The sequence below is a fragment of the Moschus berezovskii genome, chromosome 4 (genome assembly GCF_049115385.1).
Source record: "Moschus berezovskii isolate FMDL1 chromosome 4, NW_MosBer_1.0, whole genome shotgun sequence".
Taxonomy (NCBI): domain Eukaryota; kingdom Metazoa; phylum Chordata; class Mammalia; order Artiodactyla; family Moschidae; genus Moschus; species Moschus berezovskii.
The window spans coordinates 124,351,854-124,379,744 of NC_142463.1; the positions used below are offsets into that span (position 1 = coordinate 124,351,854).

Genomic DNA, 27,891 nt, shown 5'->3' on the forward strand with positions numbered 1-27,891 from the left:
TTACCTAAGTGCCCCTTGCTTAATAAAATCTCTTGCTTTGTCAATACATGTCTTCTTGAACAATTCATTTCTGAGCATTAGACAAGAGCCCCCATGGGTCACCCTTTCTGAAACACATACATTAAAAAATATATTCTTCTTTTCAACTTAAAATGTTAAGACAGTTTGAGGTCATGTTGCTGGATATTCCATGACCCATTTCTTACTCTCCTTAGCTCTGTTTCCTGTCACCATTAGCTACTTTATCATTCTTCACTGTACAAGCTATTAAACCTTCCAGCTATCTTTTCACTCACTGGAATATGTGTGCTCTATATGCACACACTTTGGGTGACTAGAAGAGGAGGAGGCCAGTGGGATGTGTGAGCAATATGATTTATTATGGACAAATAGAAAAAATTCTACTAATATCCATAGATAAGTTCCTTAAGTCATATGTCAAGAGACAATATTATTAAAAGTTTGCTTTATTTTTCTGTTGAATCAAGGATCAATACTATCTCCCAATTACATTTTATGCCTTACAAACATTAGCACAGTTAGTATCACCTCATCAACAACCGAATAATAAATCAAACTAGGTCCCTGTACTTATGTCCACATCTAGATTGCCAGGGTGATCAGGAACTCTTATTTGTTTGCTTTAGCTTTTAGTTCTTGGTTATATCTATAAAGAAAACAGAGAGAAAAACTAATGAATCACAGTAAACACATTCATTCTTTAACTAAACATTTTTTTCTTTTTTTGGTTGCACTGCATAGCCTGTGGGACTTTAACTCCCCGACCAGGGGTAGAACCCATGGCCCTGCGGTGGAAGTGTGGAGTCCTAACCACTGGACCACCAGGGAGGCCCTCGATGATGTTTACAGTGAGAAGGAGTGAGAGGCGCATTCCACCCCTGCTTTCTCACTAGTCAAGGGGCTGCACAGCTGTAAATACCACCTTCCCAGGGGCTGGTGGGCAGAAATACACAGAAAGGAGAACAACCAAAGGATGCTATTTGAATCTGGCTTGAAACTAACTGACTTACAGTTTGATGTACAAAAGTATTAATTTAATGTAAGAATATTTTCATTCTTGAACTCTATGAGAGTATGACAAATGTGAACATATGTATAAAATTTACCAAAATGTAGTCACCTAGAGCTTTTAATTTTATACTCACGAAGCATCTTCCCTGAGAATAAAATCAGTTGGCAATGGGCCTGTCTAGTCACTAAAAATACAATTCTGTGACACAGGCTGGCTACTGGGTTAGGAGGTGTAACATTTAAGCTTGTTGAAACTAAGGACAATTTCTTCAGTTCTCATTAATTCTCAATTCTTATTAATTCAAAGAATTAACCACTAAGCTACAGAGTCTTTCCGTTTTACAATACCCTGGGCTTCATTTACTAATCTTCTGAGTTGAAGATAGAGTGGAAAACTGAACAAGCACAAAAAGGAAGCTATTCTATGAAGCCTATCATACCTCCTGTATTTCTCAAAAGGTCCTGATTTCAAAAATTCAACCATATTTTCCTGAGTGCTCCAGAGTCCAACATTTTTATTTCTAACTAAATCTCTCAATCTGCTATTTTAATTGTAAGGCTAAACATCCTTTCGTTAAATTGTATCTTAATTTCTGATATTAGAAATAACATTTCTGAACGTGGCACTTAGTGTTCTCATAGTTTTACTATCATGAGTTAATATCAGGTTAAAATAAGATGGTGTATGAGAAAAGTGCTCTGTGAATAAAATCACTGTACAAACTGAAGTTTATATTGATATAAGTTAAGACCTAAAAATGGTTATCAGGCATCTGTAGAATGAGTGAGTATTCATCTATCTGTTATGTGCTAGATTATTATGAAAAGATTACATAATTAAGCTGCAAGTAAAGGTAGGTATGGTACAGATGAATGAAATTAAATGTACTATACACTACAGAATAGAATGCTTTCTGAAAAGAAGGTATACTATATAGCTCAATGTTTTCTAATTTTTTATTGAGATCATTCAATTTTTTTAGCCAAAGAAAGCTGTTATTCATAACACTTTTTTGTAATTTAGGAAGGTCCTATGGTTTAAACAAAGCCAGAGCCTTCATATAAGCTCATTCCAGAGTGTTAGCTAGTCACTGACAAATAATATTAATTACGGAATAAACAGTTTCAAGGGCTTCCCAGGTGGCTCAGTGGTAAAGAATCTGCCTGCAATATAGGAGATGCGGGTTCGATCTCTGGGTGGGGAAGTTTCCCTGGATAAGGAAATAGCAACCCACTCCAGTATTCTTGCCTGGGAAATCCCATGGACAGAGGAGCCTGGTGGGCTACAGTCCATGGGGGTCACAAAGAGTCAGACACAACTGAATGACTAAATGACAACAAAAACATGGTGAGCTTACCTCCAAATACGAAAGAGCTGAGAGGCTCCTGCTGTCCCAACAAAGAAATTAACAGCAAATAGACTCCAGTTTTTTGGAATAATTACAAGTGAGTATCTTGACCAAATAAAGCCTGTTGAAATAAAATATTTTTAAAAAACAGCATAGGAATTGCTGCAATCTTATCTAAACATTTAATATTAGAGTAAAATAATTAGACTAAGACTTTATTTTCTTGGGCTCCAAAATCACTGCAGATGGTGACTGCAGCCATGAAATTAACAGATGCTCATTCCTTGGAATAAAAGCTATGACAAACCTAGGGAGGATATTAAAAAGTAGAGACATCCCTTTGCCAACAATAGTCAAAGGTATGGTTTTTCCAGCAGTCATGTATGGATATGAGAGTTGGACCATAAAGAAGGCTGAGTGCTGAAGAACTGATGTTTTCAAATTGTGGTGCTGGAGAAGAGTTTTTTTGGAGAAGACTCTTGAGAGTCCCTTGGACAGCAAGAAGATCAAACCAGTCAATCCTAAAGGAAATCAACCCAGAATATTCATTGGAAGGACTGATGCTAAAGCTGAAGTTTCAGTACTATGGCTATAGAGCTGACTCACTGGAAAAGATCCTAATGCTGGGAAAGACTGAGGGCAGGAGGAGAATGGGGCAACAGAGGATGAGATGGTTGGATGGCATCACCAACTCAATAGACGTGAGTTTGAGCAAACTCTGGGAGATAGTGAAACAAGAGTAGCCTGGCGTGCTTCAGTCCATGGGGTCGCAAAGAATCAGACACAACTTAGTGACTGAAGAACAACAACAGCATAAAGTAGGGAAAAAAGGTTATAATCTGAGCTTTAATGAAGTTGGTATAATTCAGGATTACACAAAACATTCAGTTATTACATCAAAGAAAAATTTTTATAACCCTCCTTCTGCCTTCTTCGGCGATAGTCTAATAACTGCCTAAAGATAATACCATTAATTTCTTTGTGTGTGAGTGTGCGTGTATGTATTTCAAATGTTAAACAATCAAGTAAATTGATGTAAAACTAATTATTGAACGTCCCATATGGAAGATATTCATTTAATTTACCTGTAGCCATCAAAACAGCAGATTGAGCCGTGCTGAGTTTTTCTGCAGGTCTGGCCATGTCAGCCAATCCAGCGCACACCAGCCCCTGGAAATAAACATTTTTTTCAGTGTTACTCTTTTTAAGGAGTGGAAGTATCAGAAAGCTGTTATAATTTTAAATTTCTTGGTTAGATAATTTCCCATGGTCCTTTCCTCTCTGGCATATTTTTAATACTGTCTTTTATACAATCATTCTACTCATACTCCACCAGCAGCATCAGTCAGAAAGTTTAGTAATGAGTCCTAAAAGAAGAGTAGTTATGCGACTCTACCACACAGATTAGAATACATAATAGAATGATTTTTATTGACGAAAAATTCACTCCTACATAAAATTAAGAGATACTAGGACAGTGAACCCCTATATACCCATCACCCAGTCAAGAATTATTGAGATTCTGCCATATTTACCTTTCCTCCTTTCTCCTTTTTAACTATTTTAAATCAAATTCTAAACATGTCATTAGAAAATATGGTCTTAAGAAATTCATTTTCAGGACTTCCCTTGGGGTCCAGAGGTTAGGAATACGCATGCCAATGCAGAGGACATGAGCTGGATCCCTGGTCTGGGAAGATCCCACCTGCCAAGGAGCAGCTAAGCCTGGAGCCACAACTGTTGAAGCTTGGGTGTTCTAGAGTCCGAGTTCAGCAACTACTGAGCCCACCTGCTGCAATTACTGAAGCCTGAGTGCTCTAGAGGTGGTGCTCTGCAACAAGAGAAGCCGCTGTTCACTGCAACTAGAGAAAGCCTGCGTGCAGCAACAAAGACCCAAGAAAGCCAAAAACAAACAAATAAATCCATCTTCAGGTTTTATTGAATTCCTAACAGATGCATGAAACATTAAAAAAATTTTTTTTCCTCCTAAATAGAACACATGCACACTTGTGAATTTTTACACAAATTTAAACCAAATTAAAATGATTTTTATTTAATCAAGTCAGTGGTTCAAGAAAGCAGTGATTCTGGCTCAAAAAGCGGCAAATGGTTAAATACAGAAGTGGAAATAGAGGTATATCATGACTAACACTACTTTCCTTCATAATTTTCACCCATAGTCATGTGATTTTCTCCTCAAATAGCTCTGAATCATCACTCTTACATTCTTCCAGGTCCGAATATACATTCTCTCTCTTGCATATCTGTTCCACTTTGGCAGGGTGGAATACTGCCCTTGTATAGCGGAAGAAGGGGACTGATTTCTACCATTATTCTACTCGGTCCATGTATTAACTACACTGTGGCTTTTCAAATAGATTTATGATGACTAGAGACTATATTCTAGCATTGTCTTTTGGAAGAAGGTAGCAGCCATGATTTTGTTTACGCTCAGAGTATACATTTCATTTTTCTAGGACATGTCAGTAATCGTTCTCTCTCACAAAGGTCCTGAGTGCCCTCTCCCACAGTTCTTTTTCTTTTCTTCTTGAAATCATCTTCTCTCTTAATATGTATGTATATATTTTCTGATCCATTTACAAAGACGTTGTAGATATCATGCCCTTTGACTCTCTAGTATTTTAGTGTATATTTGCTAAGAACAAGACTATCTTCCCATTTTCTTAAATTTCCATAATCTAATCACAAAATTTAACATGGACAAGACACTGCTGTCTAATATACAGTTCACAGTCAAATTGTGACACAGTTAAAACTGCCCCAAAATGTCTTAAAATTTTTTTTTTCTTGCCTAGAGTAGTTAGGTCAGGAGAATACACTGCATTTGGATGTTATACCTTTTAGTCTTCTTCTGAAATTGAAGTATAGTTGGTTTATAATACTATATTAGTTTCCTTTCCTGAATTTCTAAAAATCCCTTTCTATTTCTATATTACTCTAATCTCATGTAAATTATCTTAGAAAATCTTACTGTGAATTTACTTATCTCCGTCATTTACTAGCTTGATGACTTTGGTCAAGTTACATAATACTCTTTTTTTTCTTGGCCATGCAGTTTATCGGATCTTAGCTCCCTGACAAGGGAATGAATTTGGGCACCCTGCAGTGGAAGCGCTGAATCCTATCCACTGGACAGCCATGGAATTCCCCATAACACTTGTCTTATATTTTTCATGTATAGAATGAGAATATTAATAGCTATCCTTGCAAGAGTGATATATGATTAAACGAGATAATATGATTTAAAGATATTTAGCATAGTGTCTGGAAAATATTACTGTTAGCAATGACAAATAGTAGTTTACATTTTTAGAGAAACAGAGGTAAGGGAATATTAGTCTCTGTACCCTTTCCTGTATTTCTAACCTCAGGGGCTAGAAGGTCAATGTTCCTCTTCTTCTTTATTATGAACTTTCTTCAAATAACAGAACTGTAGAGTCAGAGAGTGTGTGGAGTATACCAAAAGGTTGTGTGAATTACTCCCTAACATAGGAAGAAAGTACCAACTATAGAAAGGTCCAAAGTGACTTTTAAAGGGGGTCATGTAAGTATTTAAGAGCCTAGGCTTTTAAGTCAAATTAGACCTGAGGGCTCACATCCTGAGTCCGTCGACAGTTTACAACAGTTTTAGTTCTTTGAACCTCAGTATCTTTACATCTCAGATTTTTTCTGGTGAAGATTAAATATGATACAATGTATTAAATAACCCAATATAGACAGTTTGGCATCTAGTAGATTCAAGTTATTTCTCTGCTTTCATCAATTAAAAACTGGTTTTCAAATGTGTGTGATTCTTTTTGGCACCTGGTTTTCTCCACTGGGTGGAGTAAATACTCATCAGATAGTGTAAAACATTTTTTTCCTTCTTTTCTCCCAATATTTTCTCCTCCAGTTAAAAAAAAAAAAAAACTCATATAACACTTTTGCTGCTGCTAAGTCGCTTCAATCGTGTCCGACTCTGTGCGACCCCATAGACGGCAGCCGACCAGGCTCTGCCGTCCCTGGGATTCTCCAGGCAGGAACACTGGAGTGGGCTGCCATTTCCTTCTCCATAACACTTTTAGAGGAGTGTAAAAAACAATGAAAAACCACTATAAATATTCCAATTCCAAACACTTAAGAGACAGCAAAGTTCTCAAGATTCTAAACTGTGAATTAGCCTATGTAAGGAGTTACAGCTGGAAAAGCAGAAGTTAGATACTAAAAATCAGCATAGATAATCTTAAAACAGTTTGACTTATTCCTAAGAACAGAAAGAAAAAAAATTAGCTACACAATATGGTATACTGTTCAAGAGTTAAATATAACCTAGTCTGTGCAAAAAGACTATGAGCAGAAAGAAAAAAAGTTCTCTGAACTGACCTTCACATAATAGTTTCCCCAGGTTACCCAAGGGATTTCCCTGATAGCTCAGTTCGTAAAGACTCCTCCTGCAATGCCGGAGACCCCGGTTCGACTCCTGGGTCAGGAAGATTCCCCTGTAGAAGGGATAGGCTACCCACTCCAGTATTCTTGGGCTTCCCTTGTGGTTCAGCTGATAAAGAATCCGCCTGCAGTGCGGGAGATCTGGGTTAGATCCCTGGAGGCTACCCACTCCAGTATTCTGGCCTGGAGAATTCCATAGACTGTATAGTGGGCTATTTATTCTGTATTGCACTCATGCATTTTTACTCTCACCAGTTCAGTTATATTTTTTATCAAGTCACTGTAGTTATCCTCAGACCTGTGTATACCAGTTTCATTGCAGAGAAGACAATTCTGACTCCATGTTGGAACTGCTTCTTTGACTTGCTTTTTGCTGCTTTTGTTATTATCATCATACAGAGCAGCCTGCCTCAGGATCCTGCCCCTCTGTCTTCCTGTAAAGTGCCTTTGTTCAGAACCGTGTGCACCTGTGGAAGGCGGGAGGGAAGAATCAGCACACCCCCTGCCTAAGGCTTACCATTCCAGGAGACTAGCAAGAGTAACGGTCTGTTCACTGTGCTTCTGCACCTCCCCCATCTCTGAGCTATAAAAGAACCTGGCATCCAGATCCCGATAAGATGGTTATTTTGAGGCGTTTTGCTGCCGTCTTCTCGGTCAGCCAGCTCCTCAATCCAAGTCTTCCTTGCCTCAATCCCTCGTCTCTCGGATTCACTGGCCTGTTGTGCAGCGAGCAGAGCAGAGCAAGCTTGGACTTGGTAACAGTTTTATTTTTTAATATAATTTATCTAATTTAATGAACTAGGTAAATAGCTGATATACAAAAAGAGGGTTGCTATTTCTATGAAACTAAAGTGATTGCTTTGGAAAGATTGAATAAAGGTAAGTTGTTAAACTTGCTATCAAATTTGGTGTAAACAAGACAGATATAAAAAGACTGGTAGGGGGAAACATAGAAACCTAGCAGGTTTCTGTTATCAGACTATTATGAGAGAGTCTACAAACTTGCTCTGATTTAAAGAAAACTAAACTAAAATTCGATGGACATGAGTTTGAGTGAACTCCGGGAGCTGGTGATGGACAGGGAGGCCTGGCGTGCTGTGATTCATGGGGTCGCAAAGAGTCGGACACGACTGAGCGACTGAACTGAACTGAAACTAAAATTATACAGGATGCACTGTGGCTATAATTCTTCCATGATAAATGATGTGGAACTCAAAATCAGTGGATCCACACACAAAGCCCTGGCATTATAGTAAATGATTGATAAATGAATATGTGTTTGTAGTCTTAGGGTTAAAATAGTTAAAAGTATGTAGTATTGTTTTTAGAATTATCCAGTTTGACCTTTATGATTATTTGATTTCAACTAATGTGGCTAAGAAGGATTCAACCATAGTGAAATATCTAAAGAAGCACAGTCTAAAATTCTTAATGTAGAACTTATGTGAGAACAAGACATAGGAGTTTCTATGGTTGTGCTGTCATCAGGAGACTATGCATGATGTCAACATGAACTTAAAATAGATGTTTGTAAAGGACATAGTGGAGAAAGAACTTATGAGTATATCATACCGTTAATGTTTCAAAACACTGATGGACAAGATCAGAGAACCACCAAAGCTATTGGTAAAATGTACAAACATCTAAACTGTGGCAAATTTGTGATCAGAGGACCCCTCACAAATTTACTGTAAATACAGTAAATCATTCTTTTAACTTTTTTTTGGCAAATTTTTATTGGAGTATAGTTGATTTACAATGTTGTATTAGTTCAAGTGTATAGCAAAGTGAGTCAGTTATACATACACATATATACACTCTTTTTCCATATAGGTCATTACAAGGTATTGAATAAAAAGTTCCCTATTGCTGTACAATAGTTCCCTGTGTTATACAGTAGATCTTCATTAGTTACCTATTTTATCGTTCTTACTTTTTAAATAATGTTTCTAGAAACAATATTTCAGAAATTAATTCCACTTTGTAGATGCATAATTTTAAGTGTTGGTAGGGAGAGAAGAGGAAGGAAATAGTAATATACCTTTCATAGTATTTTTTTAATACTACACTGTTTTTAAATGCTTAGAGTATGAGCAGAATCATTAAAGTTGATATTCTGTAATTTCTTTTTTAAACTGATAGAGCCTTTTTGCAATATACAAATATAAAAAAAGAACTGCTCCCTAGTTCTCTGTAAATATAGTTCCCAATCACTAATTTACTCTAATCCTGTTTCATAAGTAAGACAAAAGGGCACAGATAGAACTTGCATAAGGCCATAAAATTGAGGGATAGCTAATTCCAGTTCTAACATTCTTAACTATTTATATTTACAACTGAGTTTCTGAACTGTTCTAACAATTTAAAACTACACATTTAAAAGAATTAAGATATCCTACAAGCTAACAACAAAAAACAACTTTATTAAAACTTGGGCAAAGAGTTTAAATACTTTTCCAAAGAAAATGTAAAAATGGTCAATAAGCATATGAAAAGATGCTTAGCACAGCTAATAATATTAGGGAAATGTACATCAAAACAACGCACCACTTCATACCCATTAGGAAGGGTATTATAAAACAACAACGGAAGTAACAAGTGTTGGCAGGGATGAATGGGAACCGGAAAACTTGTGAATTGCTGGTGGAAAGGTAAAACAGTGCAGCCTCTGTGGAATATAGTAAAGCAGTTCATTAAAAGATTAAACACAGAATTACCATATGATTCAACAATTCTATTTGTAGTTATACACACAAAAGAACAGAAAGCAGGCAGGGTCTGGAACAGATATTGTATGGACACCCAGGTGTCTATCAACAGAAAACTGAAAAAACAAAATGTGATACATACATACAATGAAATAGTCAGACTTGAAAAGGAAGGGAATTCTGACACAGATGAATCTTAGGATATTATGCTAAGTGAAAAATGCCAGGCACAAAAAGACAAATACTGAAATACTGTATGATTTCATTTATAGAAGATACCCAGAGTAGTCAAATTCACAAAGTAGAAAGCTAGTTGCCAGGGGCTAGGGAAGAGGGAAATGAAGAGCTATGGTTTCATGGGTTCATAGTTTTAGTTCTGCAAGATCAAGAGTACTAGATCACAACACTGTGGAACAATTATCCTACAATTAAAAAATAAATTAAAAGAAGAGTACTAGAGATTGGTTGAATAGTGATATACTCAACTCTAAAAAAGAGGTTAAGATGTTAAATTTTATGTGCATTTTATTACAATAAGAAAAAGAAAGCCTGTATACCAGTAGTTTTCAAACTTTAAAAGTCATCAGAATCACCTGTAGGGGCTATTATTAAAACACAAATTACTGGGCTCCATCCCCATAGTTTCAAATTTAGTAAATCTGCAATGGGGCCTGAAAATTTGTGTTTCTAACATGTTGCTGGATGATGCCAAGGTTGCAGGTCCAGGGATGACATTTTGAGAAGCATTGCATCAAGCCAAACTGGCCCTTCCAACATAAAATCAATGATTTGTTAATAATAGCCATTACAATTACTTCTTTTCAGCTAAATGAGAACTTTATGAATGGAAACTCTGGCATAGGATAAAAGCACTTACTGTGGAGTCAGAAGTTCCAGATTCTATCATTTACTAAATATTAATATATATATATCCTGGATAAATTCTTCTACTGTTGGAGATTAATTTTCCTTGCCTCTATTTTGGTTTCTTAAGTTCTCAAACTAAGTTAATAACAAAAGTTAATTCTGGGCAGTGGGGAGAGGAGTTCAAATCAATTTAATGTTTTACATAGTCACAAAATTTTAGAATGAACTTTCATCTTCTTAGGGCCCACAATTATAATCTCTTTGATGATAATAAGTTCCCCAAAGGGCTCCTTATCTAAGGAGTTAAAAAGACCCTAAGTAGTTAGTATGGTTATAGAGTAAAAATGACACATCTGAGAGTATTTGTATGAAATTATTTCAAGGTGTACCATGAACATTTAAAGTACATCCTTCAGAAAAGTTACTTCAAATTAATAAGCTCTTTTAAAGAATATCTTTTTCAGCAGCGTCAGCCAAAACCCAAGACTTACCCATTTCATAATTGGAGCCCAGAAAAATACTGTTCTGGGACCTGGGAAAAAAAAGAAGGAAAAATTTAGCAATTAACCAACTACTTTCTATATGTCTTTTAAACAGCCATCACCACATTTCAAAAACTCAAAGATTCATCAATCTATTTCTAATAATTATTTCAGTGCTTTCTGCATGCTTTGTATTTAAGTTAAAATTTAGAAAGTCACCATGGTATCAATTTTTCATACAAGTTGTTTTGATTTCCTTGTCAATTCTCTGTATTTTTGAGAACTATCAAAATTAGCTAAAGTATAACAGAAATGGTTTGGAAACTATTCTCAGTGTATTCTGCTTTGAACATGGAACTTAATATCACTTTATTTAAGGATAATCTTCAATTTGAGAAAATGATAAATTATAGAATTTTTGTGATATAAACCTCAGTAGATATATATATGTATACATTCACTAATTCTATTAATATTTATTATTATAAATGATGTCACCACATGTATTCTAGTAAAAGTTCTTACAAAAATTCTATTTATTCTAGTAAAAATTTAATGAACCTAACCTAAAATTAATATAACCTAACTTTAAAGGGCACACAAGAAAGGGGAAAGTCCTTGTTTTAGTTATCCTGTTACTCATCCACCTCATGCAAAATGTTCAATAAATGTTGACAGTATTTTTGAAATAATGTCAGTTTTTTGAATATATTTGAATTTCAAAATAGTGACGGTATTTTGAAAAACAACTCTGTTTTTCCAGATAACTTGGCATTTGAGAAGCATTGTGAATTTCAGAAACAAATAAGCAATTTGTTTCAGAGCTGGAAGTAAACTCACAGATCATCCTTCATTTTTACCAATAAGGCTCAGAGAAGTTCCATGATCTACTCAAGTCATGTGGGTAGTAAGCCCAGCACTGTAAATAGAAACTAAATGTTCTAACTCTCAAACTTGTGGTCTTTAACCAATAACCAATAACATAACTTCTTATTCTTCCAAATCACACCTTTCAGGGCATACAGTGATGGGAAAAAACCAGATTTGTCCACGGTGAATCAAAAGCTAAATCCAACACACGTCAGAGCACTCAGTATGGTGTGTATGTTCTCGACACACTGGGTTAACAAAAGACATTTACTTCTTAACATAATTTCACGTAAGATTTTTAAGCAAACTCAAAATTTAAAAAGTCTAATTATATTCATGATTATTATTTCTAACTTAATATTCCACTTTACTTTGTAAAAATAAATAAATCACATCTAAAAGGGCATAATCACCCAAATGTAACACATTTATTTCTCTTCATCTACTCCAGTAATATTTCTCAATAGCACTATCAAGTAAAGATGATTCTTTTTTCCTAATTTTACCCCTAGTAGGTGAGCATGGGAATTCCAGACCACCTCACCTGCCTCCTGAGAAACCTATACGCAGGTCAAGAACCAGGCTTGGAACAACAGACTGGTTCAAATCTGGAAAACAAATACGTCAACGCTGTATATTGTTACCCCGATTATTTAACTTATATGCAGAGACAACATGCAAAATGCCAGGTTAGATGAAGCACAAGCTGGAATCAAGATTACCTAGAGAAACATCAATAACCTCAGATATGCAGATGACACCACTCTTATGGCAGAAAGCGAAGAGGAACTAAGGAGCTTCTTGATGAAGGTGAAAGAGGAGAGTCTAAAAGCTGGTTTAAATTTCAACACTCAAAAAAATAAGATCACCGCATCTGGTTCCATCCCTTCGTGGCAAATAGATGGGGGAACAATGGAAACAGTGACAGACTTTGTTTTTTGGGGTTCCAAAAGTCATTGTGGACAGTGACTGCAGCCATGAAATCAAAAGATGCTCCTTGTAGAAAAGCTATGACAAACCTAGACAGTGCATTCAAAAGCAGAGACATTACTTTGCCAACAAAAGTCCATACAGTCAAAGCTATGGTTTTTCTACTAGTCAGCTATGGATGTGAGTGCAGGACCATAAAGAAGGCTGAACACCGAAGAACTGATGCTTTCAAACTGTGGTGCTGGAGAACTCTTGAGAGCCCCGTGGAAAGCACGGAGAACAAACCAGTCAATCCTAAAGGAAATCAACCCTGAATATTCACTGGAAGGGCTGATGCTGAAGCTGAAGCTCTTAATACTTTGGCTACCTGATGCAAAGAACTGACTCATTGGAAAAGACCCTGATGCAGGGAAAGATTGAGGGCAGGAGGAGAAGGGGGCGACAGAGGATGAGATAGTTGGATGGCATCACCGACTCTATGGACATGAGTTTGAGCAAGTTCCAGGAGATGGTGAAGAGGAGAGAAGACTGGTGTGCTGCAGTCCATGTGGTCACCAAGAGTTGGACATGACTGAGCAACTGAACAAAAACAAGGTGAATATTCACTGTCATTAATAAAGAAATGTTTCTAATCACATACATAAATAACATTTAAAAGATAAAATTGAATTAAATCTATTTTTTAAAAATAACAGATAGTGAAACTGAAAAAGCATGGTGCTAAAAAAAGAAAAAGCAGGAATTTAAGATTTAGTTGCAGTTGTGGCTTTAATTTGTTGCAGAGATCATTCATTCATTCACTCATAGTAATTACTTCATGCTTTATAGTCTCCTAGGCATTAGGGATACACTGGCAAATAAAACACAGTGCTGGCTTTTAATAACTTATGCACAGGCAGGTTAAGTAAAATCATATCTGTAAGCTGTACAAAAACACTTTAGGGAAACAATTCTAAAGTGCTTTTCATCAAAACCACTCTAGTTTCAGTTATATAACACCATCACTCAAAAGTGAAAACTAAAGCAGTGATAATACTCCTTTTTCGGGTGCATTTTGGCTGAATAACTATCAAAAGTAGTTGGTTAATGTTAACAATAAGGAGAGAAATTTGAAAAATATAAAAAATGGTATCTGATCCTTGATTAACTTTTGCTTATTAATTAGTTCTAAAAAAGTATCAAACAGTATAAACCATTGCTCACCTTTAGCAATATTAAGTGATTGTAATGTTACAGTTTGGAGTATGCCACTATTCAACATATCCTTGGTATATTTTTGTAGTCCTGTCAAACTAATTCACATTGTTCAATGGGATTTAAAATACAATGGGATTTAAAAATCAGATGTACTATTTAGTTCGGTTCAATTCAGTCGCTCAGTCATGTCCGACTCTTTGCGACCCCATGAAACACAGCACGCCAGGCCTTCCTGTCCATCACCAACTCCCGGAGTTCACCCAACCTCACGTCCATCGAGTCGGTGATGCCATCCAGCCATCTCATCCTCTGTCGTCCCCTTCTCCTCCCGCTCCCAATCCTTCCCAGCATCAGAGTCTTTTCCAATGAGTCAACTTGTCGCATGAGGTGGCCAAAGTATTGGAGTTTCAGCTTTAGCATCAGTCCTTCCAAAGAACACCCAGGATTGATCTCCTTTAGAATGGACTGGTTGGATCTCCTTGCAGTCCAAGGGACTCTCCAGAGTCTTCTCCAACACCACAGTTCAAAAGCATCAATTCTTCGGTGCTCAGTTTTCTTCACAGTTCAACTCTCACATCCATACATGACCACTGGAAAAACCATAGCCTTGACCAGACGGACTTTTGTTGGCAAAGTAATGTCTCTGCTTTTTAATATGCTATCTAGGTTGGTCATAACTTTTCTTCCAAGGAGTAAGCATCTTTTAATTTCATGGCTACAATCACTATCTGCAGTGATTTTGGAGCCCCCCAAAATAAAAGTCTGACACTGTTTCCACTGTTTCTCCATCTATTTCCCATGAAGTGATGGGACCAGATGCCATGATCTTAGTTTTCTGAATGTACTAATATTTTACTAATAATCTACTGTAATTAGCTGTTTATTTACTTATACTGATAAGTCTGGCTTATACATATGAGTTTCTAAGTAAGCTTATTGAAACCCTAGAATATTCCCCCTCCCCCCCCAGTTACAACTCAGTTTTATTGGCAAGCAAAGGATAGCAGGCCAACCCAAAAGGAGAGGCCTCAATCCCTCTTGGTTTCCTCCTTTTATATGTTTGTTTCCTCCCCGTCTTGAGCCTGCCCATGCGAATTGGTCTGGCCAAGAAGGGGGCCTGTCTGTTTCACCTGAAGTTCTCACTCCTGTCAGTGGATTTTCCTTTGTTCTGTTTTTGCAGGCTTTTTTCTTTCTTTGTCTTTTAGCCACCACCATTTTGGGCTCCTTTTTCCTATTCTAACTACCTAACATTCCCCCCTCGAGAGATGGGAAGCCCAATTCTTTGGGAATAGGGGTGTCGAGGTCTCTCTGGCTACTTCCTGCTGAGCTGGGATGGCCAGGGGCATTGGGCCTCCCCCTTTTGCTCCTAGAACATTTAAACTTAATCCTAAAGTTCCTCCGTAATTTTTCTTACTTTCTCAATCCTCAGGGAGCTGGATACCATCTTTAAACTAATAATTCTTCAAATACTAGAATATCATGGCATAGCCCCTGCCTTTCCTTATGGGCCAAAACAATTATTCATCTTCTTACATACATATGACAGCTAGTCATTTTTATGCTTGACTATGTACTGTAAGTTTTCTATATTTTAAATTAGAGCAAATCTAGATGGTACTGAAATGGTTGCTGGGAGAGGTAAAACTATTAAGGAATTCTAAATTTTAATGTTCTTATAACTGAGTGAAAATCTATATTTAATTCCTGAGTTATTAATCTTTAATCCAGTGTCCTAAATTTTGTACTGTTCTGATCACAGCCACTATTAAACTTCTAGAACTCTGGCACATAATGATTCCCTCTTCTCAATATTTGAACAAGATATGGAAATCTTTAGAAGATTAGGTTGGCATTTCCAAAGAAATATTTAAAGGATAGAAAACATGAAGGCATTAAGTTTCAAAATATAAATTCCTAATCCTAACTTGTTGTTGTTTAGTTGTTAACTCATGTCTGACTCTTTGCAATCCCATGGACTGTAGCCGCCTGGCTCCTCTGTCCATGGGATTTCCCAGGCAAGAATACTGGAGTGGGTTGCTATTTCCTTCTCCAGGGAATCTTCTCAACCCAGGGCTTGAGCCCACATCTCCTGCATTGGTAGGCAGATTCTTTACTCCTGAGCCACCAGGGAAGCCTAAGTTAATTAAATTTTAGCCCAGGTCACTAGTTCTCAGAGGTGATTTTGCTCCTCAGGAGACATTCACAATGCAAAGGACAACCCCCTACAACAATAATCCAGCCCCCAAAATATCTATTGTGCAGGTTAGGAAACCTTGGTCTAGGTGGACTGACAAGCTAGGCAAACACGCAACTAGTTTCATGGTTCTAAATCTTAGTTCATACTGTCTCCTCCCAATATTTGGCCTTGTCTTCATCTGGCTAACTCCAATATCCTTCTAAAACTCATTGTAGGTTTTGTCTCCTCAAGGACTATATTAAATGCTTCTTCTCTGAACTCCCAAAGCAGCAGCCTGTCTATTCTTCTATTATTTTCTGCACATAACAATTAAACTGAACTATTTATGCATCTATTGCTTTAATTAGACAAAGTCCTGAAGTTAAAGCCTGTTTCTTAGTTTTCCTAGACAAATAATATTTTTGAACAGAAATGAACTGGATGAACCATATCCAGGAGAGATGCTAATCAAAGATATTCAAATTGTAGGAAATTTGAATATTTGCCTTCATACTGCTGCATCTTCAAGGATGAACTTCAGGACACCAGGTTCTCTTTACATCAGGGCTGTACTAGACTTTGACTCATTAGCTACTCTACTGTTACACCATGATACTCCCCTTTTTGGCTCTTGAAAATTCTTTCCATGACTCTGATGTCACAATGTACTAATCCTATGTCAATCTTTTCAAACTCTCTGGTTACTTTATTTAGCTTGAGTTTCTGAGATTCCTATCATCACACTTGGTTTATTTTTCTTTGTCATATACAAAGTCTCAGGGTCATATGCAGTATCAATTACCAAGTTTATTTTTTATCCCTGCATGAAGCTTGGCTTCATCACTCAAGGATAAGCCAATACGTTGTTTTAGTCTCTGGCTTCGGATTCCCAAACAGACTCCACTCGTTTCACAACTGATGCTTCCTCTTCTGTTACCCCAAAAACTGTTTCCTCTGGGGTTCTAGTTTCTTTACGAGCTGAAATGGTTGACCCTTCAGGGTTAATGAACAGTCAAGCTTTTCAGGAGCTTTGCCTGGTAACTGATTTACTCGACTGTCTTGTGCTTGGTGGTAGTTTTAAAATATCAACTGCCCTTCTCCCACATAACCAAACCAAACAAAAATGTCAAACAGTAAATTACGGTTGCTAGAACAAAGGCCAAAAGAAGTTTAAATATTTTATTTAGGGAATAATTTTAAACTACAAAACAAAGCCTAAATTAGTTTAATGATGGCTAAGCACTGAATTTAAAAACATCAGTAGCATATATATATTGTAATAATAAGACATTCTAAATTTCTAATTTTTCTGAAATGTCAGAGGATGCTGACACCTGACACAAATAATTAGAGATGTGTAAGTGCAAACAACAAGCAGTGTCTATTTCATTGTTTTAAAAAAGGGGGGGGAACAGCAATACCTATGATCATACAGTAAGTAAACAAAAATTTTAAAGAAAACTTATTTTATTTCATCCTTCCACTTTTAAGTAGTCATTTTCTACCTTAAAAGTAAATAAGTCAAATAAATGTAGACATGTATTAATTTAGGTATAGAGGCTGTTCTCTTAAAAACAGCAGTCAATCAATAATGAAAATGGTAATGAGGAAACATCCCAGCTGATTTTGACACGTAAAACATGAAACAAGTAAAACAATTTTCTTTTTACTGAAGTATGGCTGATTTACAATGTTGTGTTAGTTTCAGGTGTACAGCAAAGTGATTCAGTTATACATATATAAATGTATATATATATATAAATTTTTTTTCTTTTTCAGATTCTTTCCATTATAGATTATTACAAGATGCTGAATATGTGAAAGTGAAAGTTTTGCTTCCCTGGTGGCTCAGCTAGTAAAGAATCTGCCTGCAGTGTGAGAGACCTGGGTTCGATCCCTGGATTGGGATCTGGAGAAGGGAAAGGCTACACACTCCAGTATTCTGGCCTGGAGAATTCCATGGACTCTTGTGTTCGGACACGACTGAGTGACTTTTACTTTCACAGTTGGACCTTGAAGTATACAATAGGTCCTTGCTATTTACCTAAAACATGAGGCTTAGACAAAAAAGTTTTGCAAACAGGATCCTTGGAAGGAAAGTTATGACCAACCTAGATAGTATATTAAAAAGCAGAGACATTACTTTGCCAACAAAGGTCCATCTAGTCAAGGCTATGGTTTTTCCAGTGGTCATGTATGGATGTGAGAGTGGGACTAAAGAAAGCTGATCGCCGAAGAATTGATGCTTTTGAACTATGGTGCTGGAGAAGACTCTTGAGAGTCCTGTGGACTGCAAGGAGATCCAACCAGTCCATTCTAAAGGAGATCAATCCTGGGTGTTCATTGGAAGGACTGATGCTAAAGCTGAAACTCCAATACTTTGGCCACCTCATGTGACAAGTTGACTCACTGGAAGACTCTGATGCTGGGAGGGATTGGGGGTAGGAGGAGAAGGGGACGACAGAGGATGAGATGGCTGGATGGCATCACCGACTCGATGGACATGAGTTTGAGTGAACTCCGGGAGTTGGTGATGGACAGGGAGGCCTGGAGTGCTGTGATTCAGGGGGTCGCAAATAGTCAGACACGACTGAGCGACTGAACTGAACTGAATTGAACCACTCAAACAGTGAGAATACAATGTTACACTATCTTTCCTAGATCTGTGAAAAACTGGTTTATGTTCTACAATGACACAGCTGTTCTCACTGAAGAGCATTAAAATAATGATGATACCATAAGTGATTATAATACCTTAAAATCAAGATAAGCATAACTAAAGTATCTAGCTAACAATCATTATGATGAATGAAAAAACTTGATTAGGCAGAAATTTTAAACTGCTGAAAATATACTGAACAAAAAGCAGTTCTTAAGAAATTTAACCTGAAGCTCAAGATGAGAAAAATGTATTCCCATCAGATGTAAACGTACATTCTTTTAGACAATTAACTAACAACACATTTCCATCTTGTTTCTTACAAGTCCACTCTTGGAAGTTGAAAAATATGTCAAATGTTGACTACTTAAAACTATCAACTGTTAATGTAAAACAAATGTATGGTTACAAAAGGGGAAAAGGAAGCTGTGGAGGGGCAAATTAGGAGCATAGGATTAACAGATACAAACTATTATACATAAATTAGAGCCACAATAAGGATTTACCATAAAACTATGAACTATTTTTAAGCATAACAAAAAAATAATATAAAGAATAATATAATGGTCATTTTCTCTTGTGTTGTTAAATGTTTGTCTGATTTTTAAAGTGAAACTGATGTTCTTTAAAGTTCAAATTTTTATGGAAGAATCTGAGGAATTCTGCTAGAGAATAATACAACCAAATACATAAGAGACATATATTTTCAAACAAATTAACAAATCTAGTTGCCTCGATGAACTTGTTAATAAAACAATGACATACAATGATAATTTTATTTCCTCATTTCCTTATCTGAGAGGAATTTCTGCTAATGAAATACTTCAGAAATTTTACCCAGAAAGACTGTCATTTATTGTATAATTCTCTTCCTAGGGAAAGATTTCCTTCCTGGAACAGAATAAGTAACTTTTACACAGATGCAAATATATACATATACAAATACTGAATAGAGGTGTTCCCAATGTTGAAAATAAAATTCTTATTCAAAGCCGTCCACTACCCCACCACAAGCTGGAATCAAGATTGCCGGGAGAAATATCAATAACCTCAAATGTGCAGATGACACCACCTTTATGGCAGAAAGTGAAGAGGAACTAAAAAGCCTCTCGATGAAAGTGAAAGAGGAGAGTGAAAAAGTTGGCTTGAAGCTCAACATGCAGAAAAATAAGATCATGGCATCTGGTCCCATCACTTCATGGGAAACGGATGGGGAAACAGTGGAAACAGTGTCAGACTTTATTTTTTGGGCTCCAAAATCACTGCAGATGCTGATTGCAGCCATGTAATTAAGACGCTTACTCCTTGGAAGGAAAGTTATGACCAACCTATATAGCATATTAAAAAGCAGAGAAGTTACTTTGCCAACAAAGGTCCATCTAGTCAAGGCTATGGTTTTTCCCGTGGTCATGTATGGATGTGAGAGTTGGACTGTGAAGAAAGCTGAGCACCCTAAGAATTGATGCTTTTGAGCTGTGGTGTTGGAGAAGACTCTTGAGAGTCCCTTGGACTGCAAGGAGATCCAACCAGTCCATTCTAAAGGAGATCAGTCCTGGTGTTCACTGGAAGGACTGATGCTAAAGCTGAAACTCCAATACTTTGGCCACCTCATGTGAAGAGTTGACTCACTGGAAAAGACCCTGATGCTGGCAGGGATTGGGTCAGGAGGAGAAGGGGACGACAGAGAATGAGATGGCTGGATGGCATCACTGACTCGATGGACATGAGGTTGGGTGAACTCCGGGAGTTGGTGATGGACAGGGAGGCCTGGCGTGCTGCGATTCATGGGGTCGCAAAGAGTTGGACACGACTGAACCGACCGAACTGACTGACCCCACCTAAATCCTTTCATACCATTTCTTTCCAGTTTATTGCTTTCAACATCCCTGAACTTTCCTCTGAAGTTCCTTGTATTAATCAAGTCCACCTTTTTGCTATCATGGAACCAGCTCCTTACAAATTCTTAGAATTCATACAGGTTGTTATTCTTTGACACAGATACTGACTGTCAGAAATTACTCATTTTTATTTGTACTAAAGCTAGTTCTGATTTCACATTGAGAACATGATGGGGCTACCATTTCAGAGTCAAGCAATCTTTCTATCTTCTGTAAGGCCTCGGAAAGAGCTTACTGAAATAGTACCCAGAACATCATGGGTGAATAATGATTTTTAAAATGTTGAATGAAAACAGGCTTTGGTGAAAATGCCAAAGAAAATAACAGGTGAAGTGACTAGCTATGATAGGTAATATGCATTTTAGGGTTGATACATTTTAAATTTATACATTTCTTCAATAATGGACTCAATGACTTCCAGATTTAGAAAGATTATTTAAATTATCTAGTTTAGGCATTCATCTTATAAGCCAGGTATATGAGGTCCAGAAAGGTAAAATTACTTGTATAAAATATATAGCACAGCAAGGATAAAAACTTAGATCCCTAAAAGCTAATCTAACAATAATTATATAGTCTTCCCTGATGAAATCTGAGTTTCCTGAAGCCTCTGAAACTAAGAAAATCACAGCAGAAATACCAAATTGTAAACTGTTACAGCTGGAAAAGACCTTAAAGAAAATACAAACCCTCTTATTTTTATAGATGAAAAAGAAAAGGTACTTCTTCAAAATTAATTTGTCTCATATTCAGATAGTTTCAGATAGAGTAAGAACCAGAATACTGGCTTCTTTGATCCCAGTTGTCTTTCTACTCTGCCATACCATACTTTAAACATATTTCCATCTTTTATAGCCAAAATTAATATTATTATCTGTCTTAGAAATAATAAACTATTATTTATTGATGTGTAGTTGATTTATAATGTTGTGTTAATTTCAGGTGTACAGCAAAATGATTCAGTGATTTATATATATATGTAAACACTTTTTCAGATTGTTTTCCCTTAGGGGTTATTACAAAATATTGAGTATAGTTCCCTGTGCTATACAGTTGGTTATCTATTTCATAAATAGTAACATGTATATAACAAACTATTTATAGCTTCTCCAAGGCTTGCTTCTCCTTTAGTATATCTAATTAATCAAATTAGATGAGGCATAAACAATCTCAACTTCTTAAAATTAGTTTAAAATCAAAAGTTACATTGAGTGTCAAACTAACAATTATAGCAAGGATTGTATTACTTTTATGATCTCTTCTGAGAATACAGAATCTCTGTGGCCAGGGATTTTTATTTTATTCATTAAAATAACTCAAATGCCAAAACAGTGTCCAATATACAGTAGACCCTCAATAAATATTAAATAATTCAACTTTATTGGAGCTAACTAGTTTAAAGATATTCTATTTGACATTAATAACTTAAATATTTGAAATCCCAACTTTCCCTTTTAGTTCTCATTCCTTAATTTTAAGCTAATAGAAGTTAGTACTATAATAAATAATATATGTATACATATATATTTACTGTATATTTAATCATAATATATACTAAACACTGCTAATAACAGTTCATTTAGTATGTTTTTATTTTAAAAATATTCTCTAGGTCTATAAGATAAAAAGGAAAAACTAATTCTCTGGTCTAGGAAAAATGCAAATATTCCTGTTGTGAACACCTTAACGTAACTTTTCTCATCAGCCTTCACAGAGAGAACATCATGCAATGTAGAGAATATTCTTATCAATAGTAAGCTAAACACAGCAACACATTTTGCAGAAATATTTTTCCAAAAGTTCTTCCACTTAAGCCAAAATATAACTCATTATAAGCAAAGCTATGGTAAGCAAAAATTATATGGTTAAGATAGTTATTTTCTGTGCTGACTTAATTGAAGGATAGTTTTTATTTATTTTTATTATTTTTTTATTTCTCATTTAATTTTTTCCCCAGTTTTATTGAAATATAACTTTTATTTTTTTGGCTGCCACCTCACCGCTTGTGGGATCTTAGTTCCCCAAGCAGGGACTGAACCTGGGCCATAGCAGTGAAAGTGCAGAGTCCTAACCAGGTAATTTCTAAGGTCTAACTCTTTAGGGCTGTGGTCTCCTAACTTTTTTTTAAAAATTTTTACATATTTATCTATTTACGGCTGCACTGGGTCTTCGTTGCATGCAGGCTTTCTCCAGTTGAGGTGAGCGGGGGCTCTAGTTGCGGAACATAGGCTCCAGAGCTCTAGAATAGGTGTGGCGCGTGGGTTTAGTTGTCCCAAGCATGTGGGATCTTCCTGGAGCCGGGACTGAACTTGTGTCCCCTGCATTGGCAGGTGGATTCTTAAACACTGGACCACCAGAGAAGTCCTTTCCTAACTTCTTTTGAACATACTGCCCCATCAGTTTAAAAAATATGTGAGCATACACCCTCTATATACAATTTATATATAAATGTTGACTCCATGGAATTCAGGTGTGTACAGATTTTCCTCAATTTATGATGGGGTTAAACCCCAATAAATCCATTGAAGGTTGAAAATATCATAAACTGAAAATTTATTTAATACACCTAGCTTAGCCTAACCTACCCTTAAATTGGGCAAAATCATCTAACACAAAGTTTCTTTATAATAAGTTGTTAATATATAATAAATAAATAAAGCTTATAATAAATTATTGAATATCTCATGCAATTTATTGAACACTGGGGCTTCCCAGGTGGCACAGTGGTAAAGAATCTGCCTGCCAATGCAGGAGACACAGGAAATGCAGGTTCAATACTTGGGTAGGGAAGCTCTCCTGGAGGAGGAAATGGCAACCCACCTCATGAACAGAAGAGGCACGGGGTCACAAAGAGACAGGACTGAGAGACAAAGGGCGCAGCACACACAGACAGGAAGCAAAAGGCCAGTGGTTATATGGGTGCAGAAGAGATGAACTGGTTGTTTACCCTACGGTTGACTGCGAGTTGTGGTTTGTTGCTGCTACCTGTAAGAGCACTGTACCACATATCACTAGCCCAGGAAAAGATCAAAATTAGGATTTCTACTGAATTTAAACTGCTTTTGAACCATCTTGTTGAATTGAAAAATCTTAAGTTGAACCATCCTAAGAAAGGGACTGTCTATTTACACATATACATATATGTATATGTGCACTAATATATTTTATATTATAAAATATACACAAAATGGAAACTTTAAAAAGATAAAGTAAGTACTAATAGAAGTTCTGTTTTCTTCCTATATTCTAAAGTTTCATTTTGTGCATCCTTTGGGACAATTCACCCCATTCTGGAGCTCATAAATACAAATGAACGACACTCTTCGACTAATAATTTTTTTTCCCCAAACTAAGCTTTTAAGTAAACATTGGGCAGCCTGATTTTCACAGTAAACACTGGACAGCATACTTTCACAGTCAGGAGACGGTGGGGGCACTAAGAACTGGACTTGCCAGGACATACATTTGGATAGAACTCTATTCTTACTCTAAAGAAGCAGATCATTGTGTGCCATAGATAATATGTAGAGGTCTAACTATATATATATATATAGAACGCAATATTCATATAAAGGCATATTCTTGTGACTTGTCTAGACATATTTGTCAATGATACGATTAAATCTCAAAAATTTAGAATTCAGTCTTGTATATTACTGTGAAAATCTCCAATATGTGAATCCAGTCTAATGATGATTAGATATATCATCTAATGATTCAAAAACACACTATTATGTAAAATAGTACACAAAAACCTTGAATATTCCCTGTTAAGCCTTAGAACAATAGTTTCCTCAGATTTTGTTCAATACTTGTAACAATCAACAAGTTATATTTTTCATGTTTCTTCATTTCTGCATTGGTGTGCCTACAGCTTTTTAATCACAAACAATTTTGCAGTGATGGGTATTCTTACTCTGTATATTAATAAATAAGACAGAACTAACACTAACATCTGTTGAAAGTTTATGTGCAAACACAGCTACATTTTACAGACAATATATCACTTAACTTTCACAACAATCCTTCAGTTCAGTCATGTCCGACTCTTTGTGATCCCATGGACTGCAGTACGCCAGGCTTCCCTGTTTATCGCCAACTACCAAAGCTTACTCAAATTCATGTCCGTTATTTTGGAGATAATTATTATTCCCATTTTATTTATTAGAACTAAAGGTGAGGGGATTTAAGATCAAGGTCACACAGCCAAGTTTCAAATCCAGGTCAATCTGGCTTCAAAGCCTATACTCCTTCCATCACACTGAAAAAAGGGTTACAGTAACTGAACTAGTAAGAGTATCCAGGTAAAATACATGATCTACAAACCAATCTCAAATGAAAGATAATTCCCTTTCTTTCTAAAAGTTGAATAAACTATTATAAACAATGACTGTAAGTGGTTAAAGCCAAGAACTTGGAAAAGATCACTATAAAACTACCCTCCAATTCTGTTTTAAAGTAGTGTAAAATTGTTCCTCCTCTAGCCTCTTTTTATCCTATAGACCAAATACAAAGCTTAAGAGGGTCAGCACTGACCACAAGAATTCAGTTGAGACTAAAGCCCAGGGACTTCCCTAGTGGTCCAGTGGTTAAAACTCCGAGCTTCCAATGCTGGGAGTGTGCGTTCAGCTCCTGGCTGGGGATTGCCCACATGCCACACAGTTGGCCAAAATCATGCCACACAGGCCATAATCATGCCATACAGTGCGGCCAAAAAAAAAAAAAAAAGCCCAGAAGCATTGCTCAACTCTTCCTCCTGAAAATCTCTGCCACAAAACAGAGGACAATTTCCAAAAACCGTGTCTTAAAGAACCAAAAAGCAAGTGAACTAATCTTCTTCATCAATAAAAATCTCTCCTAAAAGGTCAATTTTATAAAGGGTAAACTACTTCAATAAATAATATTATACTAAAGCATAATTCCAAGACACAGATAAATCCATTATCAAACTTGGAAATCAGATTTAGTAATCATAGATTCCCAAGAGCTGCTTCAGAGTCAGATCAGTTCAGTTCATTGTCGTGTCCGACTCTCCGCGACCCCATGAATCACAGCACGCCAGGCCTCCCTGTCCATCACCAACTCCCGGAGTTCACTCAAACTCATGTCCACAGAGTCGGTGATGCCATCCAGCCATCTCATTCTCCGTCGTCCCCTTCTCCTCCCACCCCCAATACCTCCCAGCATCAGAGTCTTTTCCAGTGAGTCAACTCATCGCATGAGGTGGCCAAAGTATTGGAGTTTCAGCTTTAGCATCAGTCCTTCCAATGAACACCCAGGATTGATCTCCTTTAGAATGGACTGGTTGGATCTCCTTGCAGTCCAAGGGACTCTCAAGAGTCTTCTCCAACACCACAGCTCAGAGTCAGCTATGTGGGGAGATATACAACTTTCCTAATGACACCAACCGCAGAGATAGATTTAACTATGTAGAGAAAAGGGCCACAGGGGGGTTTCACTTCAATCTTTCCATTTATAACATACTGTCTCCTTTGCTAAGTCTTAGGCTTGAAAGTGACTTCAGAATGTATCTGGTTTGAGTTCCCAGCCAAGTAAATACTGTTACTAACATTTATATAAGAGGTAACAGGATTTTAGACCTTAAATAAAGAGTTGGAAGCATTGGGATCTTCCAGTTTCTTACAGAATTATTTTTGCAACTACAAGAACACTGTTTTCCAATAGGTTAAAGAGAGAGCTAATAGTTATTGAGCATTTACGAAGAATCAAACACATATGTTATCTTTAACTCTCACATGGCCCACATTTTACAGAAACTAAGATCTAGGATTTTACCCAAGGTCACATCTACAATTAGCAGCAGAGGATAATTTAAATCCAGATCTGTCCACACAAAAAGGTTCAAGAGGAGCTTGTTCAGGAGTAATTTAGGATAGACTTAAACAAACTAGACCTATGGGGCAAGGAATGACACTGACTCAGAAACTGGCTAACACTTCTGCAGGCCTGTCAGCTGGAGTGAAGGAAGTATGACCTTTACTCCAAACACTGGGGCGGTAAGACAGCTCTTCTGCACGTGGGTCAATATATCACTACTCATGGAAGGAAAGGGGAGAGAATGAGGTTTCCTCGTGGCCCAGACCCTTTCCTGGCCGCAGAAACGGAGAAGGGTCAAACCAAGAGGCCTGGTCCGGATTTGAGTGGTGCCTAAGAGAAGCAGTGCAACAAAGGTCGCAAGGGGCGCAGACTTGAAAACCACGAGTTTTAGACATGCTGGAAAAGAAAATGTGAAAAGCAAGGAGCATGGGAAAATACACAGATTCACCTGAGGAACAGGGGTTGGGGCTGTGGGTGAATTGTCCACTGGCAGAGTTGTCAGTGGATCGGTAAAGGGAGGAAAGGGACAGGAAGAGAGGTCTCTGCGGGAGCCACTCTGGGTTCATTACCTGCCGGGTGATTGTACAACGGCCTCAATTTCTCAGGCAGCAGGAGCTCCACTTTATCAAGGACCCGGTGGTAGGTGGCCCGCAGGCCCCGGACGCCGGCGGCTGACATTTCTGCGGGAGAGTGATCGTGGGCAGCCGGGTGGTAGAGTGGCCGCGTGCTCGTCCCTGGCTGGCAATGTAGGGCAGCTCGTCACTTTCCCCTGTATCAACGTCTCGCGCCCTCTCTCCCCGGGTGCCTGCCCTTCCGCGGCTGAGCCTGACCCCCCAGCGAACCACCCTTTGGCCCGCGCCCAGAGAAGGTTGTGGGGGCGGAGACTCTGCGACGGCCCGCCCCGAGCCCGCCTACAGGCTTCTCACTGCCGGGACCCGGGAGGAGGGGCTAAAACAGGTGGCTAGAGGATGGCCTCACCGAGTCAGCCCAGAGGCCTACCGGCAGCGCGCGTGCGCAGGCAGAGCTGCCCGCACTGATTGGCCCGTCCCGCAAAGCAAACCTCCAATTTCTTCTTCCTGCTCTGGAAGCCATGTTGGAGAAGGGAAAGTGAAGCTCCAGCGGCGGATACCCTTTCACTTTGGTTAAAGAGGCCCCTAGATGAAATGGACTATTCAGGCCTTCCGTGCCCCGACTAAAGATGACGCTGCACAACTCTCTGGCTTCCTTTGGAATGAGACTCGTGAGCGCGAGACTTGCGACTTCAGCTACTTCTCTATTCCTCATTTATCCACAGAGTATTAAGGATTTAACTAGAATGGCCCGAACACACTTTTCTAGGGTAAGGGCGGCCGTGGCACACACCGGCCTCAATGCCCGGTGGTCGTCATCTCGCGAGAAAGGCTCGGAAGGGCGGGTGTAGCGGACGAGCAGAGGGAGGA

At 37.6% G+C, this 27,891-nt stretch overlaps 1 protein-coding gene across 1 annotated transcript; it reads right to left on the reverse strand.

Annotated features, from left to right (window-relative positions):
- Nucleotides 1–451: 451 nt before the first annotated feature.
- On the reverse strand, nt 452–27,284 carry MPC2 (mitochondrial pyruvate carrier 2). Its single transcript, XM_055403963.2, has 5 exons — nt 27,022–27,284; nt 10,894–10,934; nt 3,467–3,551; nt 2,391–2,502; nt 452–667 (listed from the first exon to the last, which is right to left on the reverse strand). The coding sequence occupies exons 1-5, from the start codon at nt 27,128–27,130 to the stop codon at nt 631–633; spliced, it is 384 nt and encodes a 127-aa protein (XP_055259938.1). The 5' UTR covers nt 27,131–27,284; the 3' UTR covers nt 452–630.
- Between the last annotated feature and the right edge of the window lie 607 nt (nt 27,285–27,891).